This window comes from Epinephelus lanceolatus, chromosome 3 (assembly GCF_041903045.1).
Source record: "Epinephelus lanceolatus isolate andai-2023 chromosome 3, ASM4190304v1, whole genome shotgun sequence".
NCBI classification, from domain to species: Eukaryota; Metazoa; Chordata; class Actinopteri; order Perciformes; family Serranidae; genus Epinephelus; species Epinephelus lanceolatus.
Window position 1 is genome coordinate 44,846,106 of NC_135736.1, and position 27,626 is coordinate 44,873,731.

At 40.7% G+C, this 27,626-nt stretch overlaps 2 protein-coding genes and 3 long non-coding RNA genes across 6 annotated transcripts; all 5 read right to left on the bottom strand.

Annotated features, from left to right (window-relative positions):
• Positions 1-210: 210 nt before the first annotated feature.
• Positions 211-1,365, bottom strand: LOC144462507 (uncharacterized). Its single transcript, XR_013490786.1, has 3 exons — positions 1,304-1,365; positions 960-1,054; positions 211-862 (listed from the first exon to the last, which is right to left on the bottom strand). It is a non-coding gene; the product is annotated as an uncharacterized LOC144462507 (long non-coding RNA).
• Positions 1,366-1,610: 245 nt separating this feature from the next.
• LOC144462547 (cell adhesion molecule CEACAM5-like) lies at positions 1,611-26,812 on the bottom strand. Its single transcript, XM_078166613.1, has 12 exons — positions 26,755-26,812; positions 24,963-25,322; positions 24,655-24,861; positions 24,107-24,373; positions 23,282-23,539; positions 18,485-18,754; positions 14,426-14,698; positions 10,015-10,374; positions 9,707-9,919; positions 9,207-9,473; positions 2,464-2,733; positions 1,611-1,897 (listed from the first exon to the last, which is right to left on the bottom strand). Exons 1-12 carry the CDS (start codon positions 26,807-26,809, stop codon positions 1,617-1,619), a joined length of 3,081 nt encoding a protein of 1,026 aa, XP_078022739.1. The 5' UTR covers positions 26,810-26,812; the 3' UTR covers positions 1,611-1,616.
• On the bottom strand, positions 3,621-6,480 carry LOC144462503 (uncharacterized). Its single transcript, XR_013490780.1, has 4 exons — positions 6,358-6,480; positions 6,183-6,243; positions 5,050-5,222; positions 3,621-4,906 (listed from the first exon to the last, which is right to left on the bottom strand). It is a non-coding gene; the product is annotated as an uncharacterized LOC144462503 (long non-coding RNA).
• Positions 13,091-14,378, bottom strand: LOC144462504 (uncharacterized). 2 transcript variants are annotated; one of them, XR_013490782.1, is made up of 4 exons: positions 14,242-14,378; positions 14,105-14,159; positions 13,761-13,855; positions 13,091-13,663 (listed from the first exon to the last, which is right to left on the bottom strand). It is a non-coding gene; the product is annotated as an uncharacterized LOC144462504 (long non-coding RNA). The 2 variants fall into 2 exon arrangements; XR_013490781.1 differs by lacking the exon at positions 14,242-14,378 and having other exon boundaries at positions 14,105-14,195.
• Positions 14,800-16,857, bottom strand: LOC144462598 (sialoadhesin-like). The gene is made up of 4 exons (XM_078166759.1): positions 16,749-16,857; positions 15,240-15,599; positions 14,932-15,144; positions 14,800-14,828 (listed from the first exon to the last, which is right to left on the bottom strand). Exons 1-4 carry the CDS (start codon positions 16,801-16,803, stop codon positions 14,800-14,802), a joined length of 657 nt encoding a protein of 218 aa, XP_078022885.1. The 5' UTR covers positions 16,804-16,857.
• Positions 26,813-27,626: the final 814 nt, after the last annotated feature.

Sequence of the window (27,626 nt, forward strand, 5' to 3'; positions counted from 1 at the left end):
AGTGATGAAGCCTGAATGTGTCACACTGAAGCTTCCCCACTAGAGGACAGTGAAACATCACAGATACTGAATCAGCACCCTGAAACAACACTTTACCATCCATCACTGGTTGATGACTCAAATTTAAATTCACTCCTGGTTCATGTTCACATTTTATCAGTAAAACCTTTGGCAGTTTAAGTCTTGAAAAAAAGAAGCTGATTTTTCACAATATATTTATTATGTGGAATTACATGATAACATTTTCCATAACAAATTCAATGTCTACACTTCTGTAATATAACTGTATAGGTAGAAATAAGCTTGCATAGTTTAAGCAGTGAGTTATAAGTCAGTGAGTCACACAGCACCTGACCATCAGCTGATCTAAACTATAAATCATGTTTGACACCTCGACATGATTCAGTTCAAGCTGCCAACACCACATTCTTCTAAACGTTGTGCTACATGCTGCTGCTGACTGCCTGTGCTGCTGACTCCTACCTGCTGCTGCTACTGAAAACTGACATTAAGTTAAAGGCTGAATGGACCTAACAGGTACAGGCCCAGGGGCTCCAAGGCCTCCATCTACAAAGTGTCACTCAGAGTAACACACACCAACCAGGAAGGGACTAAAAATGAAGCCAAGCAGACACACAGAAACAGAAAAAGAGGCAAAGTCACAACAAAGTCTGTGTTTTGATCCAGTGTAGGAGAGGTGGTGAGGCCTTTTGCATATCTGTGCATATTGTCTCATAATGGACCTACAAGTAAATGTATCCACTTCCCCCACATCCTCCACAGCCTCACTCTCCACACTGATATTTCCATGTGGTACTACTTTGTTTCCATCAGGTGAGTCCCGCCTCTGGTTCAAGTGCATCTGAAGACAATCACATAAAACTTGTGTAAAGTTATGGTTGGAACTGTGACTATAAATCTGAAGTGGGCCTGTTTTATTTGATGCAGGAGGCTCTAACCTGACTGGACTTCACACCAGGTCTTCCTGCTCCTCTGTGTCTTCTGTCTGTGCTGCAGCGTCTGAGACGTTCTCATACGCAGGACATGAGTCTAACTGATGGAGAGAGACCACAAAATGAGGCTTATTCATGAAACCTGCATATATTAAGAGTTTTATTTGATTTCATTGATTTGCTGAAAGTTTGTTTTGGCCAAATTCTTTACTGGTTCCTACTCAGCAAGTTGTGTTTTAAACATGAATTTGCTTCACATCTCCTTCATGTTCAAGTGTTTTTATGAGCCAAGTTATTAGAACTGTGATATAGAGGAAGTTTTGTCAACAGGGCCTCTCTTTCTCTCTCACCTCTATCTCTACAGGTTTCTGTGGTTCAGTGGTGAAGCTCAGAGTTTTCTTCTTCCTGGATCGAGTCAACAACAAACACAGAAGGTTAGAGCAAAATAAAGAGCAGTGACTGAACGGATGGATTTTTATTGTCTTACCTCGTCCACAGACTCAGGAGAAGCAGAAGAGTCAGCACCGAGACCACCAGAGTCAACCTGATGATATTCATTACTGAATGATGTAGAAATATACACAGATATGTGATACAACTCATTAGTAGGATTATTTTGATAAATCACTTTGCCATGTCATTCTGTCTGTTAGTCAGTCAGTGTCATCTACCTCTGACAGGACCTGCCACAACAGTCAGATGTAAGGTGGAGTTATGACGTCCTCTTGTGTTCTGGGCTTCACAGTAATAATTCCCACTGTGTTCAGCTGTGACGTTAGAGATGGTGAAGATCTGTCCTGATGCTTTTGGTGAGTCTTCATTCTCCTTGTACCAGGTATATTTAGCTGCTGGGTTAGCATCACTGCTACAGGTCAGAGTCACTGAACTGCCCTCCACTATCTCAGCAGAGGGACTCACTGACACAGAGGGAAGCTTTGGAGCATCTGGAAAACATAAAATAATTTAACCAACATGAATATATATTCATGTGTTGTGTTGAATAGAGTTAAATGTATGCTTGTGGAAGTATTGGAAACTTTAGAGGTAGTTTTGTGATTGAAATTTGACGAAGATAAATAAAGCATTTATCAGTAGCACATTTTTTTTTATACTGAACTTAATAACTGAATATTTTCATAAATATGATCTGTTAGTTGTTTTTTTTAAATAAGCTGTCTTAAATTAGTTATAAATACCAGGCTACATTTTTGGCAAATCAAACTGCTAGTACAGGAGCATCATCTGTAGGAAGCAGGGTTGATGACAGGACAGAAGCCTGAGGTGGTGTTTTGGATTACTGATGATTTGAATCCCCAGAACATCATTTCAGATCTGGGAGCCAACTGTTAATAAAACTACCTTTTCATCATCTGCTGTAGCTGCTCAGTGAACTGCAGCAGCAGACTGTGAATGTGAAACAATCAGAGCCATCAGCCTGGCTGGGTAATAAAGCTTTAAAATGTAGTCATTAGTTGCATGATGCTTTTTGAATTAGCAGTGTTTTACTCACATTTTACATCTGTAGAGATGTAATTAGACCTCCTCCTCCCCAGCTCGTTCTCAGCTTTACAGTAATACTCTCCAGAGTCAGAGGACTGGATGGAGCTGAAGACAAGCTGTGGATTTTGTCTCTGAGGATGATGGTGTAAATGTCCACCCTCCTTGTACCAGGTATATTTAGCTGCTGGGTTAGCATCACTGCTACAGGTCAGAGTCAATGAACTGCCCTCTACTATCTCAGCAGAGGGACTCACTGACACAGAGGGAAGCTTTGGAGCATCTGGAGGACAAATAAACATGCATTAACCTTCAACTGAGAATGTTATCATAAAACATAATCAGTTTTGTATGTTGATGTTTTGCTTCCTAAAATGAATCAGGAAGAAATTAAGGAAAGTAAAACAGAATACATTCTCTTTTGTTTTTAATGTTTGATCATTGTCACTGTCCAGGGTGCTGATCCTGGAGCTCACTGTCCAGGGTGCTGATCCTGGAGCTCACTGTCCAGGGTGCTGATCCTGGAGCTCACACTTAACTGTGGTCATTTTGAGTCTCCTCCTGGTTGGTACATGTTAAATAAAGTGACATTTTGCAGGTGAAGGCCAGAGGCCCCCCCGGACACTTTGGGCCCCTGGGCCTGTGCCTGGTAAACTCCTTCAGTAATCCATGCTAAATCTGAGAGGCAGCCCAGAGGACTCCTGTTCACTTCAGTAAGCTGCTGCAGGTAATGCAAACAATCAAAGGGAAACAATGCAGTAACACCTGATAGTGTGCAGGGCTAATAACTTGGGATATGGGGTCCATTTTCATCCAACACACTCGTCAGAACACAATTTGCTCGACAGTTTCTAACGTGTACATTAAACACTGACCAGCTGCAATAAATAGCAGTATAATAGCAATATTTGATTTCATGGACTCAGACCGCTCACCTCTACTAGTCCTCCTAAATAGCACCCTGTAGTGCCACTGAGTAGATTATTAACTAGTCTTAAACCCAGTGCTGTTTAATCAGAGCAGAAGACAAATGAGATGTTAAAGGGTTAATAACAAACACAAAAGACTGCACAACAAACACTGTTCAAATGACCTATTACCAAAAAGACACTAACTCATCAGGCCAAACAACACGAGTAAGAGGGGAAGAAAAGAAAAGATCTTAACTGCTATGATGCATTTTTTTTTTAATTAAGCGAGATGAAACAATAAAGCACAAGTACAAAATCTAAATGTAAATACATGGGGTTAAAAGTACAAACAAATACAAAACAAAAACACTTCAGATATGTGTATAAAGAAGACAGGGATGTAAATAACTCATGAGCAGGTGCAGTGTAGAGATAATTCACAAAATAAGCATAAGGATTCTGATAAATGACACTTGACTCAACAATAAAACCAGCTGTGTTCAAACTGGTAAAACATAAAATCAAATAAAAAAGAGGAGACAAGGAAAACATGGTAAAGATATATTGTATACAGAATGAGAGAAATGTACTTGACAGGATGATGGAAGTTGTCTGTTATCAGTAAAATAGAACTCACTACTAATATCTAGTGGCAACAGTTGGAAACTGCAACTATCAGCAAACATGTTCCCCTTCAACAGGGAAGCAGCAAAATAATAATATTTAATAAGCTGTAACTTATAATACATAAGAGATCTCAGGTGTGATTTGTCACCACGGAGACATTTTGCAGTCCTTCCATGTCACAGTTTAAACTTTGAGGTCTGCACTGCCTCTCTGTAACTACATTTACATGCACAAAATATTCTGGATTTTTCCTTTTATTCTAAAGAAGACAATATTCCTACTAAACTGTTCATGTACATGGCTAATGAAAATGAATATCCCACTTATATTCCTGTAAACATGCAGCCATGCAGACTGTCAGTGACAATCAGAGCCCATATTCTTAAAGCTTCCAACGTACAAAGAGTTGCTCCAAAGTACAAAACTGAAATACCAAGAAAATTCTAAAAATTGTGACATTTTCTCATTTTTCCTTGTAACTTCGTAAAGATGAAAATTATTCACAAAGCATCTTAGCCCTACTTATGAATCCTCCTCATGCCAGTTGATCTTGAAGGCTGAAATCAGGTGTGATCAAATGAACCACACACTCATTTTCAAGGTTCAAATTATCTCAAGAATCAACATGCATTAAACCAAACAAAATAATTAACTTGTGATCTTGATGTAACTGCATTAAAAAAATCTCAGCTTCTGTAGTACGTTGAATTCATGAATTTGAGTTTCTCTAAGATGTAAAATTGTCTCTTTGTACATTCTTGAGACCCATCCTGAGAAATGTGTTTTAAAAATCAAAAGTTACCCGATTATATATCTGACATATCAGATTGTAAATGCAATGCCTGCTGTGGTCATCTGCTTTTGTTGACTGTGCTGTACAATGCAGCTGGATCCTCTCCACCTCCCCGACCTCTGGTTCTGTAGATAGTATCAAATAACATCATTCTAATTATATAAAAACAAACTAACAATAGAGAGCGGGAAAATGCAACGCATTCATTTCACAGTTATGTCATTTTACTTGTAGTGAGGATAACGTTGGTGTGTGAGGAGCTGCTCACCTCGGGGCAGTTCTGGCACTGTTGAACTTGACGGTAACGTACTCAACGTCTTCTCGTTGCTCCGTGTGTCTGAGGGGCTGAGCTGGTCTCATGTTGGAGTAGAGAGGATCTGCCTGGTTGTTGGAGAAATGGATGCTGGCATACTGAAGGTCACCCTGCTCCTCTGGCTGTCTCTGACCAGGTAGACATCACAGAGACAACATTTATTTTAAATAAGGCAGAGGATTACAACCAGGACAGAAAAAGTCAAAGCAACAGCAGCTGTTGTAATAATGTGTTTAATATCACTGCTTCACCAACATGCTGCTGTATGACAGAAGAAGAGGAAAGGACAAAAAGCAGGTGAGACTCTGAAAGTACCAGGAGTTTAGGCCCCGTCCGCATGTGTGTGTATATATATATATATATATATATATATATATATATATTTTTTTTTTTTTTTTTTTCAGAAATGGAAATTTTTGTCGACATTTTAAAAAAGAAAATTCTGTCCACACAATCTTTGTTCTACAAAATATCTCTGTTTACTCAAGAACACAAAAACGGCCCAAACACTTGTCAGCATTAGTTATCTTTGATGGTCTCCCCCATCACAAAGGTGATGATCTTCAGGGATGTTGCAAGCTACAATGGGACATCAAGAAAAGCAGGTGGCTAGGTTTAGGCTACAACAGCACATGATTTGGCTCTACATTCATACAGGAAGCAAACACCAGGTTCCTGGGTTGAAGTCCAGGGTTTATTGGAGCCATCTATCACCCCACCCACCCACTCTATAGGGACTGTCCAGCTCCTTATATCACATCGTTACTGGCAGCATTTCAAATTGATGCTGTCTGGCGGTGTACCATTCCCCCATGACAGGTGCCGATTGGATGCATTATGAACTGAGTCGGGGAAAATATCCGCTAAGAAAAAAAAAAAAAACTGTAATTGTGTAGACAAGACCTTGGTCACATCCAAGACAAGAGACGAATCAAAGAGAGCATGATAGAAATTAACATCTGTGAAGAAGGATGTGAAAAGAGCAACATGAGGTCCCTCTCAGTCAGATGAGTGGTTGACTCAGCAGTGTGAATGAACAGGAACCAGAATTTATTTTGTTCCTGAATAATAAACGTCACTCTTCTCACCTGTTCCCTGTTGTCTGCTCTCTCTCCAGGCTCAGACGAGTCCCTGGAAGCTCTCTTTTTTCTGGTCCAGAGAATCAATCGAAAAAAAATAAAAAATCATTCAAAGTTTTAGGTGTGACAAACTGACTTTCAGTGATTTAACAAACAATGATTCGGTCAAAACAGAAGTGCTCACCTGATCCACAGGAACACAGCGAGGAGTATGACAGCCAGGAGAACAACAGTGATTGTTCCAGCAGCTACTAACTTCCCTGCTCCTGAGGAACTACGATCTAAACAAAACACAGTTAATCAGGGTGTTACAGTTACACATACATTCAAACCAATATATATGTACAGTAATAAACTGCTATAGTCCAGTATATAGACCCAGACAATTCAATGGTCTAGGTCTAGAAAGTAAATGGGCATAAAATCTGTGGGCATGGAAGGTGGGTGCTGAGAGGGCTGCAGCACCCCCTATTGACAAGAGGTGGAACAACACAGTCTGTAAATAGCTGTTTTACCAAAACTATTAGGCCATATGATTTTTTTTATTTTATTTTGAACAGCATATGATAAGGTGCCTGTCAGAAAATACATGAGGAAAAAAATAGTTAAATTGTGCAAATTGAATTAGCTCCTCCAATATAACATGACAGTGGCATCATGTTAGATCAAAGTGTAAGGTTCGGGGTCAGGTCATGGGGCAGCTCAACTTGGGGAGTGAGTTGTGGTAGGGAGAGCTTATTATTGGCAGCTGAGAAAAAACAGAAATTTGACCAGGACAGTTTTGGAGCTGCTTTTTAGATCCATAAAATATTTTGGACATGAGGGAATTCCACTGTACAGCATATCCATCAGGATGGAGTGTTATAGCAGCTAATGATGGAGCGACAGACATAATGTTATGAGTTGCCCAGAGGACACGAGAGGCATCAGCAAACACACAACTGGATGTCTGCCACCATTCAAGAGGAAATATTAGACATTTTGGCCCATGTAGTCAAGAGACAAATATTGTCGAGGCGAGAGAGCGCACATTCTTTGGACAAACAGAACCACCAACGAAGTATATCCGAGCAGTTTTCCTGAAGCTCCTCAACCTAATTGTCAGAATAGATATTTGCGTTGTACGTCTCTGCAAAGCACGCACATATGTACCATTTGTACCCTATTATGTAACAGATATAATGAAACTTTACATTTCAACAATGCTTTAGTTAACATGTAGTTGAGTCTGAGTGCAAAAACCACTTAGTTATGGTTGGGGAAAGATCATGTTTTGGCTCAAAACACCAGCTGTTGGTGGCACAATCACTGCAGGAAATGCTGCTGATGTCTCTCTAAGAACCAACCACTTTTGTTGTTTGTTGCTCTCAAACAGTGGTCCCCAGCTGGCAGATGTCTCGCCTACAGCCTCCTACAGACTGTGAGATTTTAGCAATCTTATAGGTTTAGTGTAAGCTACACTGTGTGACATGGATCTAATAAACTTTGATACAACATCAGGTTTGATCTATGCAGAGAGTACGATGACAGCACCTACTAAATCACAGGCTACAACGTACAATGCAATAGCTTCCCATACTGAGTCTGCAAGGATGCTGCACAGGTTATTACTTCTCCAACTGTGGAGCATAACAAAGGCAGTCACATTATTAAATCAGCTGAAGTTTTGTGGGCGCTATATACTGCGGCGTGTCCGTGTGTGTGTTTACTAGCTGCTAGTTGCTATTATGAACAAGACAGGTGACAAGACAGAGGCCTAACGCTGCAGTGGATGTGTTGACATAAGCCAAATAACACTGGAACAACTCCTGCTCTGAGTGCAAGGAAATGATGCACATTGAATCAGTGATTACTGTACTTAAAACTGCAGCAGAACCCCTCATAGAAACACCAGCAAACATATTCTTGAACCTTTTACTGATAGAACACATGTAATGAAGATGATGAAATTCCTAAGAGTTCTTCATTATGTAACAAAGTGAAAACATAATGACTAATGTTCCACTGAAGAAGAAATCTGGACTGTTCTCTTTCTCAGATCTCTGACTTCCACATAACTGGACCACACATTCATTTCTCTGCCTTCTGTCCAGAGGATACAACTATGAGGTTGAGAGACGTCTTAAAGTGCCTCTTCCCCCTATCAGTAATATTAAGGTCAACTAGGTTTCCTGCCCTCGCTGAAAACATGAATGCAAAACTTACCTGCCACAACAGTCAGATGTAAGGTGGAGTTATGACGTCCTCTTGTGTTCTGGGCTTCACAGTAATAATTCCCACTGTGTTCAGCTGTGACGTTAGAGATGGTGAAGATCTGTCCTGATGCTTTTGGTGAGTCTTCATCCTCCTTGTACCAGGTATATTTAGCTGCTGGGTTAGCATCACTGCTACAGGTCAGAGTCACTGAACTGCCCTCCACTATCTCAGCAGAGGGACTCACTGACACAGAGGGAAGCTTTGGAGCATCTGGAGGAGAAATGAGAGACAACTTATGAATTTTTGTTTACAGACCAGTTTTTAGGTATGGACTGCCACAAACCAGGAGGAGCAACATAATTATTGTGATTACTATGTTATTCACCTACTTCAGACATTGTGAGACAGGCTGTTGTCTCCTCTATAAAGCTAACTGGCAGGATACAGTAACCAATAATAGACCTGTATGTGGAACTTGGCCACACATTACCTCGTCATGACCCTTTTGAGTGAAGAAACTTAGTGCCCTCCTACATGGATTACCAGAGACCCCCCCTTCTCTTCCCTGCCACCAATCATTTTTGTCTTAAATCCTATAAAGCAACCTGTAGCAAACCTATATAGAACAGAACATCTGAGAAGAATAGTAATACAGCTCTAGAGTTGGAAGCTCAAGACCTCCTTCGAAATTGTTTTACTCAACCTATACCTCAGTGAACTGCAGCAGCAGACTGTGAATGTGAAACAATCAGAGCCATCAGCCTGGCTGGGTAATAAAGCATTAAAATGTAGTCATTAGTTGCATGATGCTTTTTGAATTACCAGTGTTTTACTCACATTTCACATCTAAGATGTAATTAGATGTGCTCCACCCCAGCTCGTTCAAAGCTTTACAGTCATACTCTCCAGAGTCAGAGGACTGGATGGAGCTGAGGACAAGTTGTGGTTTTTGTCTCTGAGGATGATGGAATAAATTTCCATTCCTCTTGTGCCAGGTATAGTTAGCTGCTGGGTTAGCATCACTGCTACAGGTCAGAGTCACTGAACTGCCCTCCACTATCTCAGCAGAGGGACTCACTGACACAGAGGGAAGCTTTGGAGCATCTGGAGGAGAAAAACATAAAAACGTTGAATTTAAAAATGAATTTGTGCGTCTGAGGATGAAGGAAATAAAGCTGGTTCAGTGTGTTTGGACACTGTCATGTCTACTGATGATCTCTGGTTGGTAAATTAGCTAAATGAGAGCATTAAACAATTTAACACAGACGTGTCAGTGCAATGGCTTAGAGGCTCCAGCAGATGGTGATATAACAGTAGAAGACTGTAAGTAAACTCACACACTGAAGGAGAGGGGAAGTTCTCACATCCTTTTACAGCACAGGAATAGCTGTCTGCAGAATCAGAACTGAAGTCTACATAAGGAGATGTGCCTTCTTTTGTTTTCTGTCCATTCTTGGACCAGATGTAGGAAGTATGATCAGGTAAATGACGACTGCTGTGACACTGAAGGGAAGAAGATGAAGATGATCTGCTGACCTTGAGGTCTAAGTCTGTGTAGAAGGAAAATAAATATTAATTGTATTAATACATACATGCAATTATGCATTTGAATGTGAATTGTTAAATATTCCAGTGAGGATGTTACCTGCGACAGACAAAGTGACTCCAGGTTCACCAGTATAAGCATTGGGATGGTTTGTTATGAACCTGAACTTGTACACAGCTGAGTCGCTCTCTCTCAGGTCTGTGATTCTCAGAGTGCAGTCATTCTTTATCTCATCACAGTCATACTGCACACGACCTGAATACTGTGGGTCATCTTTCAGATACACATTCGCGACATTCTTCTTTTCAATAAACCAGGATGCGTTCTCAACTTTGGTATCAGGGCCATTTATTCTGGATGGGTATCTGTAGCTGCAGTGTATTTCCACTGTTGATCCTTTTACAGCACAGATCTCAGTAGAGGTGTAAGTCACTCCCCAGACATTCTGACCCTGTATCACTGTAACACAGAGCACATCAGGAACCACAATCAAAATCAATGACTTCAGTAAACAATCAGTCAATAAGACAAAAAAGTACTGATGTGATTTGGGGAAAGATAACCTGGACAAGCTTTAAAGTCCTCAATTATCAGACTGATCATCTGCAGTCATTGTCAAAATGTTCCACATGATGCATCTAACTAGAATATAGACTTTTCTGTGTGTTTCAGCTTTGTTCAATTCATTTAAAAAACTGTCAAGAAAATGTCAGAAAAAACATCAAATTAAAAGTCTTCTTACACACTAACTGGAGGCTGACATTCCTGCTTCCTGCTGCCAAAGTATATCAGTGTGCAATTCCTTAACTCTCCATATTGACATAGTTTTCATCTAAACTATAAACTACAACAGCAGAATAGAATTCCTGAAATTCAGTTATCGCTTTTAGTTTTGGTGTGTCACACCAACATTTCAGTGGCCCCATCTGACCACCCTTATGAACACTTTGTGGGCGCGCCACTGGTGGTAGTACATACTGTAAATATTCACAGTGTTTGCACAGTTACACAGTCAGTGCTAAAGAAGAGTGGAAGACGTGCACATGCTTTCTAGAGTTAATCTCTGGCCTGGTTGCTGCTGAGTGTGAAAACTAAAAATAACTGCAGAGCACTGAGGCGGAGGAAACTGTTTACAGCAGCTCTGATACAAAGATAAAATAAAAGCCAATCAGTACTATCGACACAGAACACATAAATATCACACTGAGCTTACTGAATACAGAAGGATCTAGCAGGGTTTGGTGCAGATGATGATACGATGATGATATAAGAAAAGTTGAGACAATATAACTTGATTTCACTGTGAGACCAATATCCCTCCAAAACACTTCACCATGATAAAAGTAGCTGCAGATAGAAACTAACTGTCGGCCACTTGAGCTGTCGCCTCTGCAACCAGGGTCGACTTTAGAACTGATTAAACAAACCAAGACCCTATGCATATGGGCTGTTTCCACATTTGCACACAAAAGTAATATTTGTCATGTTTCTGGGAAGCTTTCCTTTCACACAACTCTGATCTGCTTATTTCCACATGTGACCTTCAGTCCCACATTTTCCCAGATTCCCCTCTTTTAATGTGATGAATGTAACTGTAGATCTACAGTACCTGACACAGAGAGGAGGAAGACGACAAATCCTCTGGCTGCTGCAGTTAGACTCATAGCTGCTCCTCTCGTCTCTCTGTGTGAGACAATAAAACCTGTCAGTAGATAAAATAATGCTCACAGCAGGTAAACAGCATCAGTTACATCAATAAACTGTTTCTACTCACAGTGAAGAAGGGCGTCGTCTTCAAAGATGCCTTTCCTCTGTTGTCAGTGAGCAGAAGTTAGATATCAGTATGTTAAACGTCTACATTTCCTTCCTGGTTAGATTATTAACATTCATGATGAGTCGAATTCAGTGGTCAGAAGGCTAGAGAGGCGTTACATGAATTCAAGTCTGTTTACTAAATAAATACCCACATATCGACAAAGTTGGGTTGTTTTGAAAAATTTAGTTTAAACAACAGAATTATGATATCAAAGCTGTTTTGCTGCAAACATCCGACTGACACCACAAGAGAGCATTCATAAAGAGAAAAGAAAAACAGACAGACAGTTCATGTCTATGTGCGCCACAGGATGTCACACAGTCTGCAGCTGTAGTGACAGAACAGGAACGTATTCAACCTGTGAACCATGAGGCAGTTTTATTGAACAGGATGGAATGAAGAGTATTAGTTAAAAGAAGGGATGGAAAATGATGTGCATTTTTGTTTCTCAGCTGGTTTCTTCTCTGGTCACTCTGTGGTCAGGTTGCTGAGAGAGGTGAGAAACTCACATGCCTGTTAGAGTTAACCAAACATGATCATGTCTTCTGACCACTCAAAGTGCTTTTTACACTATGAGTCACACACATTCATACACACACTGATACACTAATGGCCGAGGCTACAATACAAGGTGCCACCTGCTACTCAGTTTAACACACTCACACACCAATGGAACAGCCGTATCTTGCTCAAGGATACTTCCACATGTGGGCTGGAGGATGGTGGGCGCCCTGCCCTACCTCCTGAGCTACAGCCGCCCCACACATAATTTGATGGACAGGTAGGATTTCGTATCGACACACATTGGTGATGCAATGATGTTGACTAGAACTATACTTTGATGGAATTTGGCTTGTTTAGGTGGTTCAGTTGTGGATAAACTGTGTGTAGAGAAGTCCTACATTCAAATTAGAAAAAAACAAAACAAAAAAGAGTCACCCTATGTTTAAAAAAAACAGCCAAAAACCTACCTGCATGTCTAGATACCACTGGAGGTAAAAGAGAAAATGTGTCTATTTATAATTTGGGTGAACTGACCCTTTAAAGCAGACAGTGGAGGGAGCACTCAGAGTGATGAAGCCTGAATGTGTCACACTGAAGCTTCCCCACTAGAGGACAGTGAAACATCACAGATACTGAATCAGCACCCTGAAACAACACTTTACCATCCATCACTGGTTGATGACTCAAATTTAAATTCACTCCTGGTTCATGTTCACATTTTATCAGTAAAACCTTTGGCAGTTTAAGTCTTGAAAAAAAGAAGCTGATTTTTCACAATATATTTATTATGTGGAATTACATGATAACATTTTCCATAACAAATTCAATGTCTACACTTCTGTAATATAACTGTACAGGTAGAAATAAGCTTGCATAGTTTAAGCAGTGAGTTATAAGTCAGTGAGTCACACAGCACCTGACCATCAGCTGATCTAAACTATAAATCATGTTTGACACCTCGACATGATTCAGTTCAAGCTGCCAACACCACATTCTTCTAAACGTTGTGCTACATGCTGCTGCTGACTGCCTGTGCTGCTGACTCCTACCTGCTGCTGCTACTGAAAACTGACATTAAGTTAAAGGCTGAATGGACCTAACAGGTACAGGCCCAGGGGCTCCAAGGCCTCCATCTACAAAGTGTCACTCAGAGTAACACACACCAACCAGGAAGGGACTAAAAATGAAGCCAAGCAGACACACAGAAACAGAAAAAGAGGCAAAGTCACAACAAAGTCTGTGTTTTGATCCAGTGTAGGAGAGGTGGTGAGGCCTTTTGCATATCTGTGCATATTGTCTCATAATGGACCTACAAGTAAATGTATCCACTTCCCCCACATCCTCCACAGCCTCACTCTCCACACTGATATTTCCATGTGGTACTACTTTGTTTCCATCAGGTGAGTCCCGCCTCTGGTTCAAGTGCATCTGAAGACAATCACATAAAACTTGTGTAAAGTTATGGTTGGAACTGTGACTATAAATCTGAAGTGGGCCTGTTTTATTTGATGCAGGAGGCTCTAACCTGACTGGACTTCACACCAGGTCTTCCTGCTCCTCTGTGTCTTCTGTCTGTGCTGCAGCGTCTGAGACGTTCTCATACGCAGGACATGAGTCTAACTGATGGAGAGAGACCACAAAATGAGGCTTATTCATGAAACTTGCATATATTAAGAGTTTTATTTGATTTCATTGATTTGCTGAAAGTTTGTTTTGGCCAAATTCTTTACTGGTTCCTACTCAGCAAGTTGTGTTTTAAACATGAATTTGCTTCACATCTCCTTCATGTTCAAGTGTTTTTATGAGCCAAGTTATTAGAACTGTGATATAGAGGAAGTTTTGTCAACAGGGCCTCTCTTTCTCTCTCACCTCTATCTCTACAGGTTTCTGTGGTTCAGTGGTGAAGCTCAGAGTTTTCTTCTTCCTGGATCGAGTCAACAACAAATACAGAAGGTTAGAACAAAATAAAGAGCAGTGACTGAACTGATGGATTTTTATTGTCTTACCTCGTCCACAGACTCAGGAGAAGCAGAAGAGTCAGCACCAAGACCACCAGAGTCAACCTGATGATATTCATTACTGAATGATGTAGAAATATACACAGATATGTGATACAACTCATTAGTAGGATTATTTTGATAAATCACTTTGCCATGTCATTCTGTCTGTTAGTCAGTCAGTGTCATCTACCTCTGACAGGACCTGCCACAACAGTCAGATGTAAGGTGGAGTTATGACGTCCTCTTGTGTTCTGGGCTTCACAGTAATAATTCCCACTGTGTTCAGCTGTGACGTTAGAGATGGTGAAGATCTGTCCTGATGCTTTTGGTGAGTCTTCATTCTCCTTGTACCAGGTATATTTAGCTGCTGGGTTAGCATCACTGCTACAGGTCAGAGTCACTGAACTGCCCTCCACTATCTCAGCAGAGGGACTCACTGACACAGAGGGAAGCTTTGGAGCATCTGGAGGAGAAAAACATAAAAACGTTGAATTTAAAAATGAATTTGTGCGTCTGAGGATGAAGGAAATAAAGCTGGTTCAGTGTGTTTGGACACTGTCATGTCTACTGATGATTTCTGGTTGGTAAATTAGCTAAATGAGAGCATTAAACAATTTAACACAGACGTGTCAGTGCAATGGCTTAGAGGCTCCAGCAGATGGTGATATAACAGTAGAAGACTGTAAGTAAACTCACACACTGAAGGAGAGGGGAAGTTCTCACATCCTTTTACAGCACAGGAATAGCTGTCTGCAGAATCAGAACTGAAGTCTACATAAGGAGATGTGCCTTCTTTTATTTTCTGTCCATTCTTGTACCAGATGTAGGAAGTATGATCAGGTAAATGACGACTGCTGTGACACTGAAGGTAAGAAGATGAAGATGATCTGCTGACCTTGAGGTCTAAGTCTGTGTAGAAGGAAAATAAATATTAATTGTATTAATACATACATGCAATTATGCATTTGAATGTGAATTGTTAAATATTCCAGTGAGGATGTTACCTGCGACAGACAAAGTGACTCCAGGTTCACCAGTATAAGCATTGGGATGGTTTGTTATGAACCTGAACTTGTACACAGCTGAGTCGCTTTCTCTCAGGTCTGTGATTCTCAGAGTGCTGTCATTCTTTATCTCATCACAGTCATACTGCACACGACCTGAATACTGTGGGTCATCTTTCAGATACACATTCGCGACATTCTTCTTTTCAATAAACCAGGATGCGTTCTCAACTTTGGTATCAGGGCCATTTATTCTGGATGGGTATCTGTAGCTGCAGTGTATTTCCACTGTTGATCCTTTTACAGCACAGATCTCAGTAGAGGTGTAAGTCACTCCCCAGTCATCCTGACCCTGTATCACTGTAACACAGAGCACATCAGGAACCACAATCAAAATCAATGACTTCAGTAAACAATCAGTCAATAAGACAAAAAAGTACTGATGTGATTTGGGGAAAGATAACCTGGACAAGCTTTAAAGTCCTCAATTATCAGACTGATCATCTGCAGTCATTGTCATAAAATGTTCCACAAGATGCATCTAACTAGAATATAGACTTTTCTGTGTGTTTCAGCTTTGTTCAATTCATTTAAAAAACTGTCAAGAAAATGTCAGAAAAAACATCAAATTAAAAGTCTTCTTACACACTAACTGGAGGCTGACATTCCTGCTTCCTGCTGCCAAAGTATATCAGTGTGCAATTCCTTAACTCTCCATATTGACATAGTTTTCATCTAAACTATAAACTACAACAGCAGAATAGAATTCCTGAAATTCAGTTATCGCTTTTAGTTTTGGTGTGTCACACCAACATTTCAGTGGCCCCATCTGACCACCCTTATGAACACTTTGTGGGCGCGCCACTGGTGGTAGTACATACTGTAAATATTCACAGTGTTTGCACAGTTACACAGTCAGTGCTAAAGAAGAGTAGAAGACATGCACATGCTTTCTAGAGTTAATCTCTGGTCTGGTTGCTGCTGAGTGTGAAAACTAAAAATAACTGCAGAGCACTGAGGCGGAGGAAACTGTTTACAGCAGCTCTGATACAAAGATAAGATAAAAGCCAATCAGTACTATCGACACAGAACACGGAAATATCACACTGTACTCATACAATACAGAAGGAACTAGCAGGGTTTGGTGCAGATGATGATACGATGATATTTGAAAAGTTGAGACAATATAACTTGATTTCACTGTGAGACCAATGTCCCTCCAAAACAGTTCACCATGATAAAAGTAGCTGCAGATAGAAACTAACTGTCGGCCACTTGAGCTGTCGCCTCTGCAACCAGGGTCGACTTTAGAACTGATTAAACAAACCAAGACCCTATGCATATGGGCTGTTTCCACATTTGCACACAAAAGTAATATTTGTCATGTTTCTGGGAAGCTTTCCTTTCACACAACTCTGATCTGCTTATTTCCACATGTGACCTTCAGTCCCACATTTTCCCAGATTCCCCTCTTTTAATGTGATAAATGTAACTGTAGATCTACAGTACCTGACACAGAGAGGAGGAAGACGACAAATCCTCTGGCTGCTGCAGTTAGACTCATAGCTGCTCCTCTCGTCTCTCTGTGTGAGACAATAAAACCTGTCAGTAGATAAAATAATGCACACAGCAGGTAAACAGCATCAGTTACATCAATAAACTGTTTCTACTCACAGTGAAGAAGGACATCGTCTTCAAAGATGCCTTTCCTCTGTTGTCAGTGAGCAGAAGTTAGATATCAGGATGTTAAATGTCTACATTTCCTTCCTGGTTAGATTATTAACATGCAAGATGAGACAAATTCAGTGGTCAGAAGGCTAGAGAGGTGCTATATGAAACATCTGACTGACACCACAAGAGAGCATTCATAAAGACAAAAGAAAAACAGACAGACAGTTCATCTCTATGTGCGCTACAGGATGTCGCACAGTCTGCAGCTGTAGTGACAGAACAGGAACGTATTCAACCTGTGAACCATGAGGCAGTTTTATTGAACAGGATGGAATGAAGAGTATTAGTTAAAAGAAGGGATGGAAAATGATGTGCATTTTTTTTTCCCAGTTGGTTTCTTCTCTCATCACTCTGTGGTCAGGTTGCTTCTGTTTTCAGAGAAATGCAGAACACTGAGAGGTGAGAAACTCACATGCCTGTTAGAGTTAACCAAACATGATCATGTCTTCTGACCACTCAAAGTGCTTTTCACACTATGAGTCACACACATTCATACACTAGTGGCCAAGGCTACCATACAAAGGTGCCACCTGCAACTCTTTTTTTTAACACACTAAGGGTCCGTCCCAATACTCACACTTCCCCTCAAAATTGGCCCTCGCCCTTGTTTTGTGCGTTCCTGTGAAGGGCTAGGGTGTCCCCAACTTTAGGGAACCCATCTCAACTGATGGGAAGACTGAATTTCCCAGCATGCATTGTGAAACTATCCAGCCAGGCGAGTTTTCCAGGAAGATGGCAGCCTCCATGAGAAAGCTGTCACACAATTGTATGCATTGTTATCTGTAAGCGTTGAGTTAGAATATGAATGCTTGAAAATCGCTAATTCACAATTTAGCCGACATGAATATCTACAGAGTTCTCCGTGAAGCCATTAATGCTGCACACATTTAGGTAGTTTTATCGATATGCATGATGAGCGTGCCTGCATTTACACAACCACTTTACAACCACTGGAGCCGGCATTTTGGAAATGAGTGCAAGAAGCCTACGTCGACGATACACAGACACAGAGGGAAGCTTTGGAGCATCTGTATATGAATATAGATCATTATAAGTTGATCAATAAATCATCAGTTAGACACCCCTGCCTCCTAAAAGCCCACTTGTTAAAAACCCCACAGCTCAGCGTGTAATGCTGGCCTCTTGTTGAAAACTTTAAGCTTGTACTACACTTCATGTGCAGTCTGCGGAGTGCCCCTTTAATGAGGATGATAAATGGTAATTAGACTTGAAAAGCGCCTTTCAAGTCCTCCGACCACTCAAAGCGCTTTTACACCAAATCACATTCACCCATTCACTCACTGGTGGCCGAGGCTACCATACAAGTTGCCACCTGCTACTCAGTAACCATTCACTCACACTCACACATCAATGTCACATCCATCAGGAGTTATCTGGTGTTCAGTATCGTGCCCAAGGATACTTCAAAGTGTGGGCTGGAGGAGCTGGGGATCAAACTCCGATCTTCCAATTAGTAGATTTTCTCTGTTGCTTGCAAACTGTATTTTACTCACATTGCACATCAGTAGAGATGAATTCAGACGTCCTCCTCCCCAGCTCGTTCTCAGCTGTACAGTAATACTGTCCAGAGTCAGAGGACTGGATGGAGCTGAAGACAAGCTGTGGTTCTTCACTGAGATGTTTATGATCTGGATTTGTACTCCTCTTGTACCAGGTATAGTTAGCTGCTGGGTTAGCATCACTGCTACAGGTCAGAGTCACTGAACTGCCCCCCTTCACGTCAGTAGAGGGACTCACTGACACAGAGGGAAGCTGTGGAGCATCTGGAGGACAAATAAACATGCATTAACCTTCAACCGAGAATGTTATCATAAAACATAATCAGTTTTGTTTGTTGATGTTTTGCTTCCTAAAGAGAATCAGGAAGAAATTAAGGAAAGTAAAACAGAATACATTCTCTTTTGTTTTTAATGTTTGATCATTGTCACTGTCCAGGGTGCTGATCCTGGAGCTCACTGTCCAGGGTGCTGATCCTGGAGCTCACTGTCCAGGGTGCTGATCCTGGAGCTCACTGTCCAGGGTGCTGATCCTGGAGCTCACACTTAACTGTGGTCATTTTGAGTCTCCTCCTGGTTGGTACATGTTAAATAAAGTGACATTTTGCACGTGAAGGCCAGAGGGGCCTCCTGACACTTTGGGCCCCTGGGCCTGTGCCTGGTAAACTCCTTCAGTAATCCATGCTAAATCTGAGAGGCAGTCCAGAGGACTCCTGTTCACTTCAGTAAGCTGCTGCAGGTAATGCAAACAATCAAAGGGAAACAATGCAGTAACACCTGATAGTGTGCAGGGCTAATAACTTGGGATATGGGGTCCATTTTCATCCAACACACTCGTCAGAACACAATTTGCTCGACAGTTTCTAACGTGTACATTAAACACTGACCAGCTGCAATAAATAGCAGTATAATAGCAATATTTGATTTCATGGACTCAGACCGCTCACCTCTACTAGTCCTCCTAAATAGCACCCTGTAGTGCCACTGAGTAGATTATTAACTAGTCTTAAACCCAGTGCTGTTTAATCAGAGCAGAAGACAAATGAGATGTTAAAGGGTTAATAACAAACACAAAAGACTGCACAACAAACACTGTTCAAATGACCTATTACCAAAAAGACACTAACTCATCAGGCCAAACAACACGAGTAAGAGGGGAAGAAAAGAAAAGATCTTAACTGCTATGATGCATTTTTTTTTTAATTAAGCGAGATGAAACAATAAAGCACAAGTACAAAATCTAAATGTAAATACATGGGGTTAAAAGTACAAACAAATACAAAACAAAAACACTTCAGATATGTGTATAAAGAAGACAGGGATGTAAATAATTCATGAGCAGGTGCAGTGTAGAGATAATTCACAAAATAAGCATAAGGATTCTGATAAATGACACTTGACTCAACAATAAAACCAGCTGTGTTCAAACTGGTAAAACATAAAATCAAATAAAAAAGAGGAAACAAGGAAAACATGGTAAAGATATATTGTATACAGAATGAGAGAAATGTACTTGACAGGATGATGGAAGTTGTCTGTTATCAGTAAAATAGAACTCACTACTAATATCTAGTGGCAACAGTTGGAAACTGCAACTATCAGCAAACACATGTTCCCCTTCAACAGGGAAGCAGCAAAATAATAATATTTAATAAGCTGTAACTTATAATACATAAGAGATCTCAGGTGTGATTTGTCACCACGGAGACATTTTGCAGTCCTTCCATGTCACAGTTTAAACTTTGAGGTCTGCACTGCCTCTCTGTAACTACATTTACATGCACAAAATATTCTGGATTTTTCCTTTTATTTAAAAAAAAAGACAATGTTCCTACTAAACTGTTCATGTACATGGCTAATGAAAATGAATATCCCACTTATATTCCTGTAAACATGCAGCCATGCAGACTGTCAGTGACAATCAGGGCCCATATTCTTAAAGCTTCCAACGTACAAAGAGTTGCTCCAAAGTACAAAATTGAAATACCAAGAAATTTCTAAAAATTGTGACGTTTTCTCATTTTTCCTTGTAACTTCGTAAAGATGAAAATTATTCACAAAGCATCTTAGCCCTACTTATGAATCCTCCTCATGCCAGTTGATCTTGAAGGCTGAAATCAGGTGTGATCAAATGAACCACACACTCATTTTCAAGGTCTCAGTAATTATCCCATAATTTTGAAAAAGCAAAAGTTGTTTTCTTGTGATAAATTATCTCAAGAATCAACATGCATTAAACCAAACAAAATAATTAACTTGTGATCTTGATGTAACTGCATTAAAAAAAATCTCGGCTTCTGTAGTACGTTGAATTCATGAATTTGAGTTTCTCTAAGATGTAAAATTGTCTCTTTGTACATTCTTGAGACCCATCCTGAGAAATGTGTTTTAAAAATCAAAAGTTACCCGATTATATATCTGACATATCAGATTGTAAATGCAATGCCTGCTGTGGTCATCTGGTTTTGTTGACTGTGCTGTACAATGCAGCTGGATCCTCTCCACCTCCCCGACCTCTGGTTCTGTAGATAGTATCAAATAACATCATTCTAATTATATACAAACAAACTAACAATAGAGAGCGGGAAAATGCAATGCATTGATTTCACAGTTATGTCATTTTACTTGTAGTGAGGATAACGTTGGTGTGTGAGGAGCTGCTCACCTCGGGGCAGTTCTGGCACTGTTGAACTTGACGGTAACGTACTCAACGTCTTCTCGTTGCTCCGTGTGTCTGAGGGGCTGAGCTGGTCTCATGTTGGAGTAGAGAGGATCTGCCTGGTTGTTGGAGAAATGGATGCTGGCATACTGAAGGTCACCCTGCTCCTCTGGCTGTCTCTGACCAGGTAGACATCACAGAGACAACATTTATTTTAAATAAGGCAGAGGATTACAACCAGGACAGAAAAAGTCAAAGCAACAGCAGCTGTTGTAATAATGTGTTTAATATCACTGCTTCACCAACATGCTGCTGTATGACAGAAGAAGAGGAAAGGACAAAAAGCAGGTGAGACTCTGAAAGTACCAGGAGTTTAGGCCCCGTCCGCATGTGTGTATATATATATATATAAATATTTTTTTTTTTTTCAGAAATGGAAATTTTTGTCGACATTTTAAAAAAGAAAATTCTGTCCACACAATCTTTGTTCTACAAAATATCTCTGTTTACTCAAGAACACAAAAACGGCCCAAACACTTGTCAGCATTAGTTATCTTTGATGGTCTCCCCCATCACAAAGGTGATGATCTTCAGGGATGTTGCAAGCTACAATGGGACATCAAGAAAAGCAGGTGGCTAGGTTTAGGCTACAACAGCACATGATTTGGCTCTACATTCATACAGGAAGCAAACACCAGGTTCCTGGGTTGAAGTCCAGGGTTTATTGGAGCCATCTATCACCCCACCCACCCACTCTATAGGGACTGTCCAGCTCCTTATATCACATCGTTACTGGCAGCATTTCAAATTGATGCTGTCCGGCGGTGTACCATTCCCCCATGACAGGTGCTGTTTGGACGCATTATGAACTGAGTCGGGGAAAATATCCGCTAAGAAAAAAAAAAAAAACACAAACTGTAATTGTGTAGACAAGACCTTGGTCACATCCAAGACAAGAGACGAATCAAAGAGAGCATGATAGAAATTAACATCTGTAAAGAAGGATGTGAAAAGAGCAACATGAGGTTCCTCTCAGTCAGATGAGTGGTTGACTCAGCAGTGTGAATGAACAGGAACCAGAATTTATTTTGTTCCTGAATAATAAACGTCACTTTTCTCACCTGTTCCCTGTTGTCTGCTCTCTCTCCAGGCTCAGACGAGTCCCTGGAAGCTCTCTTTTTTCTGGTCCAGAGAATCAATCGAAAAAAAATAAAAAATCATTCAAAGTTTTAGGTGTGACAAACTGACTTTCAGTGATTTAACAAACAATGATTCGGTCAAAACAGAAGTGCTCACCTGATCCACAGGAACACAGCGAGGAGTATGACAGCCAGGAGAACAACAGTGATTGTTCCAGCAGCTACTAACTTCCCTGCTCCTGAGGAACTACGATCTAAACAAAACACAGTTAATCAGGGTGTTGCAGCATGTTTGGGCCCATTCGCCCCACAGAGTAATATATGACCAAACAGTGCATGTATTACATCATGGTGAAAGGGATAGTGCACCCAAAAATGAAAATTCAGCCATGATCTATTCAACCATATGCCGAGGGAGGCCCAGGTGAAGTTTTAGAGTCCTCACATCACTCCAACTAGGTTTCCTGCCCTCGCTGAAAACATGAATGTAAAACATACCTGCCACAACAGTCAGATGTAAGGTGGAGTTATGACGTCCTCTTGTGTTCTGGGCTTCACAGTAATAATTCCCACTGTGTTCAGCTGTGACGTTAGAGATGGTGAAGATCTGTCCTGATGCTTTTGGTGAGTCTTCATTCTCCTTGTACCAGGTATATTTAGCTGCTGGGTTAGCATCACTGCTACAGGTCAGAGTCACTGAACTGCCCTCCACTATCTCAGCAGAGGGACTCACTGACACAGAGGGAAGCTTTGGAGCATCTGGAGGAGATTTAGACAGACCTGTGTCATTTAGGCTTGAGCAGTATCATGGTGTTACAGTGTATCAGGGTATTTAGAAATCCCAAATGTAGGACTTTCAGTACTATCGAAACTCTAGATGTTCCTCTTTCTTTCATCTCATACAGAGATGCTGTATTAAGGTGATGTATTAATAATCAGGTGAATCAAGTGATATTGATAGTGTACAGCATGCCTGATTTGCCTATTTGTACTTACACTGAACATCTACTGATAGAGATGACCTGATCTGTCCATATTGATTCTTAGACGTGCAGGAGTAGATTCCTCTGTCCTCAGAGCGGATGGACTTGAAATAGTAATTTCCCTCTGGTCCCTGAAATATTGTGTGGTTCTCCTTGTACCAGGTATAGTTAGCTGCTGGGTTAGCATCACTGCTACAGGTCAGAGTCACTGAACTGCCCTCCACTATCTCAGCAGAGGGACTCACTGACACAGAGGGAAGCGTTGGAGCATCTGGAGGAGAAATGAGAGACAACTTATGAATCTTTGTTTACACACCAGTTTTTAGGTATGGACTGCCACAAACCAGGAGGAGCAACACAATTATTATGGTGACTATGTTATTTACCTACTTCAGACATTGTGAGACAGGTTGTTGTCTCCTCTATAAAGCTAACTGACGGGCTACAGTAACCAATAATAGACCTGTATGTGGTTCTTGGCCACACATTACCTCGTCATGACCCTTTTGAGTGAAGAAACTTAGTGCCCTCCTACATGGATTACCAGAGACCCCCCCTTCTCTTCCCTGCCACCAATCATTTTTGTCTTAAATCCTATAAAGCAACCTGTAGCAAACCTATATAGAACAGAACATCTGAGAAGAATATTAATACAGCTCTAGATTTGGAAGCTCAAGACCTCCTTTGAAATTGTTTTACTCAACCTATACCTCAGTGAACTGCAGCAGCAGACTGTGAATGTGAAACAATCAGAGCCATCAGCCTGGCTGGGTAATAAAGCTTTAAAATGTAGTCATTAGTTGCATGATGCTTTTTGAATTAGCAGTGTTTTACTCACATTTCACATCTAAGATGTAATTAGATGTGCTCCACCCCAGCTCGTTCAAAGCTTTACAGTCATACTCTCCAGAGTCAGAGGACTGGATGGAGCTGAAGACAAGTTGTGGTTTTTGTCTCTGAAGATGATGGAATAAATTTCCATTCCTCTTGTGCCAAGTATATTTAGCTGCTGGGTTAGCATCACTGCTACAGGTCAGAGTCACTGAACTGCCCTCCACTATCTCAGCAGAGGGACTCACTGACACAGAGGGAAGCTTTGGAGCATCTGGAGGAGAAAAACAAGAACAATTAATTTGAAGATGAGTGTGTGTGTGTGTGTGTGTGTGTGTGTGTGTGTGTGTGTGTGTGTGTGTGTGTCTGTGTCTGTGTGTCTGTGTGTAACTGTCCAACATTTCAGCAGCATCACTGTCATGTCTACTGATGATCTCTGGTTGGTAAATTAGCTAAATGAGAGCATTAAACAATTTAACACAGACGTGTCAGTGCAATGGCTTACAGGCTCCAGCAGATGGTGTTATAACAGTAGAAGACTGTAAGTAAACTCACACACTGAAGGAGAGGGGAAGCCTCCACATCCTTTTACAGCACAGGAATAGCTGTCTGCAGAATCATAACTGCAGTCTACATAAGGAGATGTGTCTTCTTTTATTTTCTGTCCATTCTTGTACCAGATGTAGGAAGTATGATCAGGTAAATAACGACTGCTGTGACACTGAAGGTAAGAAGATGAAGATGATCTGCTGACCTTGAGATCTAAATATGTGTAGAAGGAACATAAATATTAATTGTATTAATACATACATGCAATTATGCATTTGAATGTGAATTGTTAAATATTCTAGTGAGAATGTTACCTGTGACAGACAAAGTGACTCCAGGTTCACCAGTATAAGCATTGGGATGGTTTGTTATGAACCTGAACTTGTACACAGCTGAGTCGCTCTCTCTCAAGTCTGTGATTCTCAGAGTGCAGTCATTCTTTATCTCATCACGGTCATACTGCACACGACCTGAATACTGTGGGTCATCTTTCAGATACACATTCTCGACATTCTTCTTTTCAATAAACCAGAATGCTTTCTCAACTTTGGTATCAGGGCCATTTATTCTGAATGGGTATCTGTAGATGCAGTGTATTTCCACTGTTGATCCTTTTACAGCACAGATCTCAGTAGAGGTGTAAGTCACTCCCCAGTCATCCTGACCCTGTATCACTGTAACACAGAGCACATCAGGAACCACAATCAAAATCAATGACTTCAGTAAACAATCAGTCAATAAGACAAAAAAGTACTGATGTGATTTGGGGAACGATAACCTGGACAAGCTTTAAAGTCCTCAGTTATCAGACTGATCATCTGCAGTCATTGTCATAAAATGTTCCACAAGATGCATCTAACTAGAATATAGACTTTTCTGTGTGTTTCAGCTTTGTTCAATTTATTTAAAAAACTGTCAAGAAAATGTCAGAAAAACATCAAATTAAAAGTCTTCTTACACACTAACTGGAGGCTGACATTCCTGCTTTTAGGAGGCTGTGGTGCACTTTTTAAACCTAGCAAGAAGGTAGTGGTTTCCTGTTAAACTAGACATGTCAGCATAGCTTGTCAGAAACGGGGCTAAAATATGTTCCAAGTTTAGACATTTTCAAAGGAGTCACTTGAACTCTCACCTCAAGATATCTAAATGAAAATGGTTTCTATGGGAACCCACGAGTCTCCCCTAAACTTCAGAAGGCTTGTTGCCAGTAAATGTTTTGCCGTTATAAGACAATGCACATCAGGTAATTTGCATCATTAACTGTGAAATCAGAAACCAAAGTATATCAGTGTGCAATTCCTTAACTCTCCATATTGACATAGTTTTCATCTAAACTATAAACTACAACAGCAGAATAGAATTCCTGAAATTCAGTTATCGCTTTTAGTTTTGGTGTGTCACACCAACATTTCAGTGGCCCCATCTGACCACCCTTATGAACACTTTGTGGGCGCGCCACTGGTGGTAGTACATACTGTAAATATTCACAGTGTTTGCACAGTTACACAGTCAGTGCTAAAGAAGAGTGGAAGACGTGCACATGCTTTCTAGAGTTAATCTCTGGCCTGGTTGCTGCTGAGTGTGAAAACTAAAAATAACTGCAGAGCACTGAGGCGGAGGAAACTGTTTACAGCACCTCTGATACAAAGATAAGATAAAAGCCAATCATTACTATCGACACAGAACATGGAAATATCACACTGAGCTCACTGAATACAGAAGGAACTAGCAGGGTTTGGTGCAGATGATGACACGATGATGGTATAAGAAAAGTTGAGAAAATATAACTTGATTTCACTGTGAGACCAATATCCCTCCAAAACACTTCACCATGATAAAAGTAGCTGCAGATAGAAACTAACTGTCGGCCACTTGAGCTGTCGCCTCTGCAACCAGGGTCGACTTTAGAACTGATTAAACAAACCAAGACCCTATGCATATGGGCTGTTTCCACATTTGCACACAAAAGTAATATTTGTCATGTTTCTGGGAAGCTTTCCTTTCACACAACTCTGATCTGCTTATTTCCACATGTGACCTTCAGTCCCACATTTTCCCAGATTCCCCTCTTTTAATGTGATGAATGTAACTGTAGATCTACAGTACCTGACACAGAGAGGAGGAAGACGACAAATCCTCTGGCTGCTGCAGTTAGACTCATAGCTGCTCCTCTCGTCTCTCTGTGTGAGACAATAAAACCTGTCAGTAGATAAAATAATGCACACAGCAGGTAAACAGCATCAGTTACATCAATAAACTGTTTCTACTCACAGTGAAGAAGGACGTCGTCTTTGAAGATGCCTTTCCTCTGTTGTCAGTAAGCAGAAGTTAGATATCAGGCTGGTGAATGTCGACATTTCCTTCCTGGTTAGATTATTAACATGCAAGATGAGACAAATTCAGTGGTCAGAAGGCTTGAGAGGCGTTACATGAATTCAAGTTTTAAAAATTCTAGTTTAAATAATAGAGTTATGATATCAAAGCTGTTTTGCTGCAAACATCTGATCGACACCACAAGAGAGCATTCATAAAGACAAAAGAAAAACAGACAGACAGTTCATGTCTATGTGCGCCACACGATGTCACACAGTCTGCAGCTGTAGTGACAGAACAGGAACGTATTCAACCTGTGAACCATGAGGCAGTTTTATTGAACAGGTTTAATGAAGAGTATTAGTTAAAAGAAGGGATGGAAAATGATGTGCATTTTTTTTCTCTCAGTTGGTTTCTTCTCTGGTCACTCTGTGGTCAGGTTGCTGAGAGAGGTGAGAAACTCACATGCCTGTTAGAGTTAACCAAACATGATCATGTCTTCTGACCACTCAAAGTGCTTTTCACACTATGAGTCACACACATTCATACACACACTGATACACTAATGGCCGAGGCTACAATACAAGGTGCCACCTGCTACTCAGTTTAACACACTCACACACCAATGGAACAGCCGTATCTTGCTCAAGGATACTTCCACATGT

Excerpts from the sequence above, each read along its gene's own strand:
- LOC144462547 (XM_078166613.1), bottom strand. The coding sequence starts at position 26,809 with ATGAGTCTAACTGCAGCAGCCAGAGGATTTGTCGTCTTCCTCCTCTCT. Across the intron at positions 24,374-24,654 it reads CTTCCCCTCTCCTTCAGTGT|ATGCTCCAAAGCTTCCCTCT; the intron begins GTGAGTTTACTT and ends TTTCTCCTCCAG. Across the intron at positions 10,375-14,425 it reads TGTGGCAGGTCCTGTCAGAG|TGATACAGGGTCAGAATGTC; the intron begins GTAGATGACACT and ends TCTGTGTTACAG.
- LOC144462598 (XM_078166759.1), bottom strand. The coding sequence starts at position 16,803 with ATGAGTCTAACTGCAGCAGCCAGAGGATTTGTCGTCTTCCTCCTCTCT. Across the intron at positions 15,600-16,748 it reads CTTCCTCCTCTCTGTGTCAG|TGATACAGGGTCAGGATGAC; the intron begins GTACTGTAGATC and ends TCTGTGTTACAG. Across the intron at positions 15,145-15,239 it reads AGTCACTTTGTCTGTCGCAG|ACTTAGACCTCAAGGTCAGC; the intron begins GTAACATCCTCA and ends CCTTCTACACAG.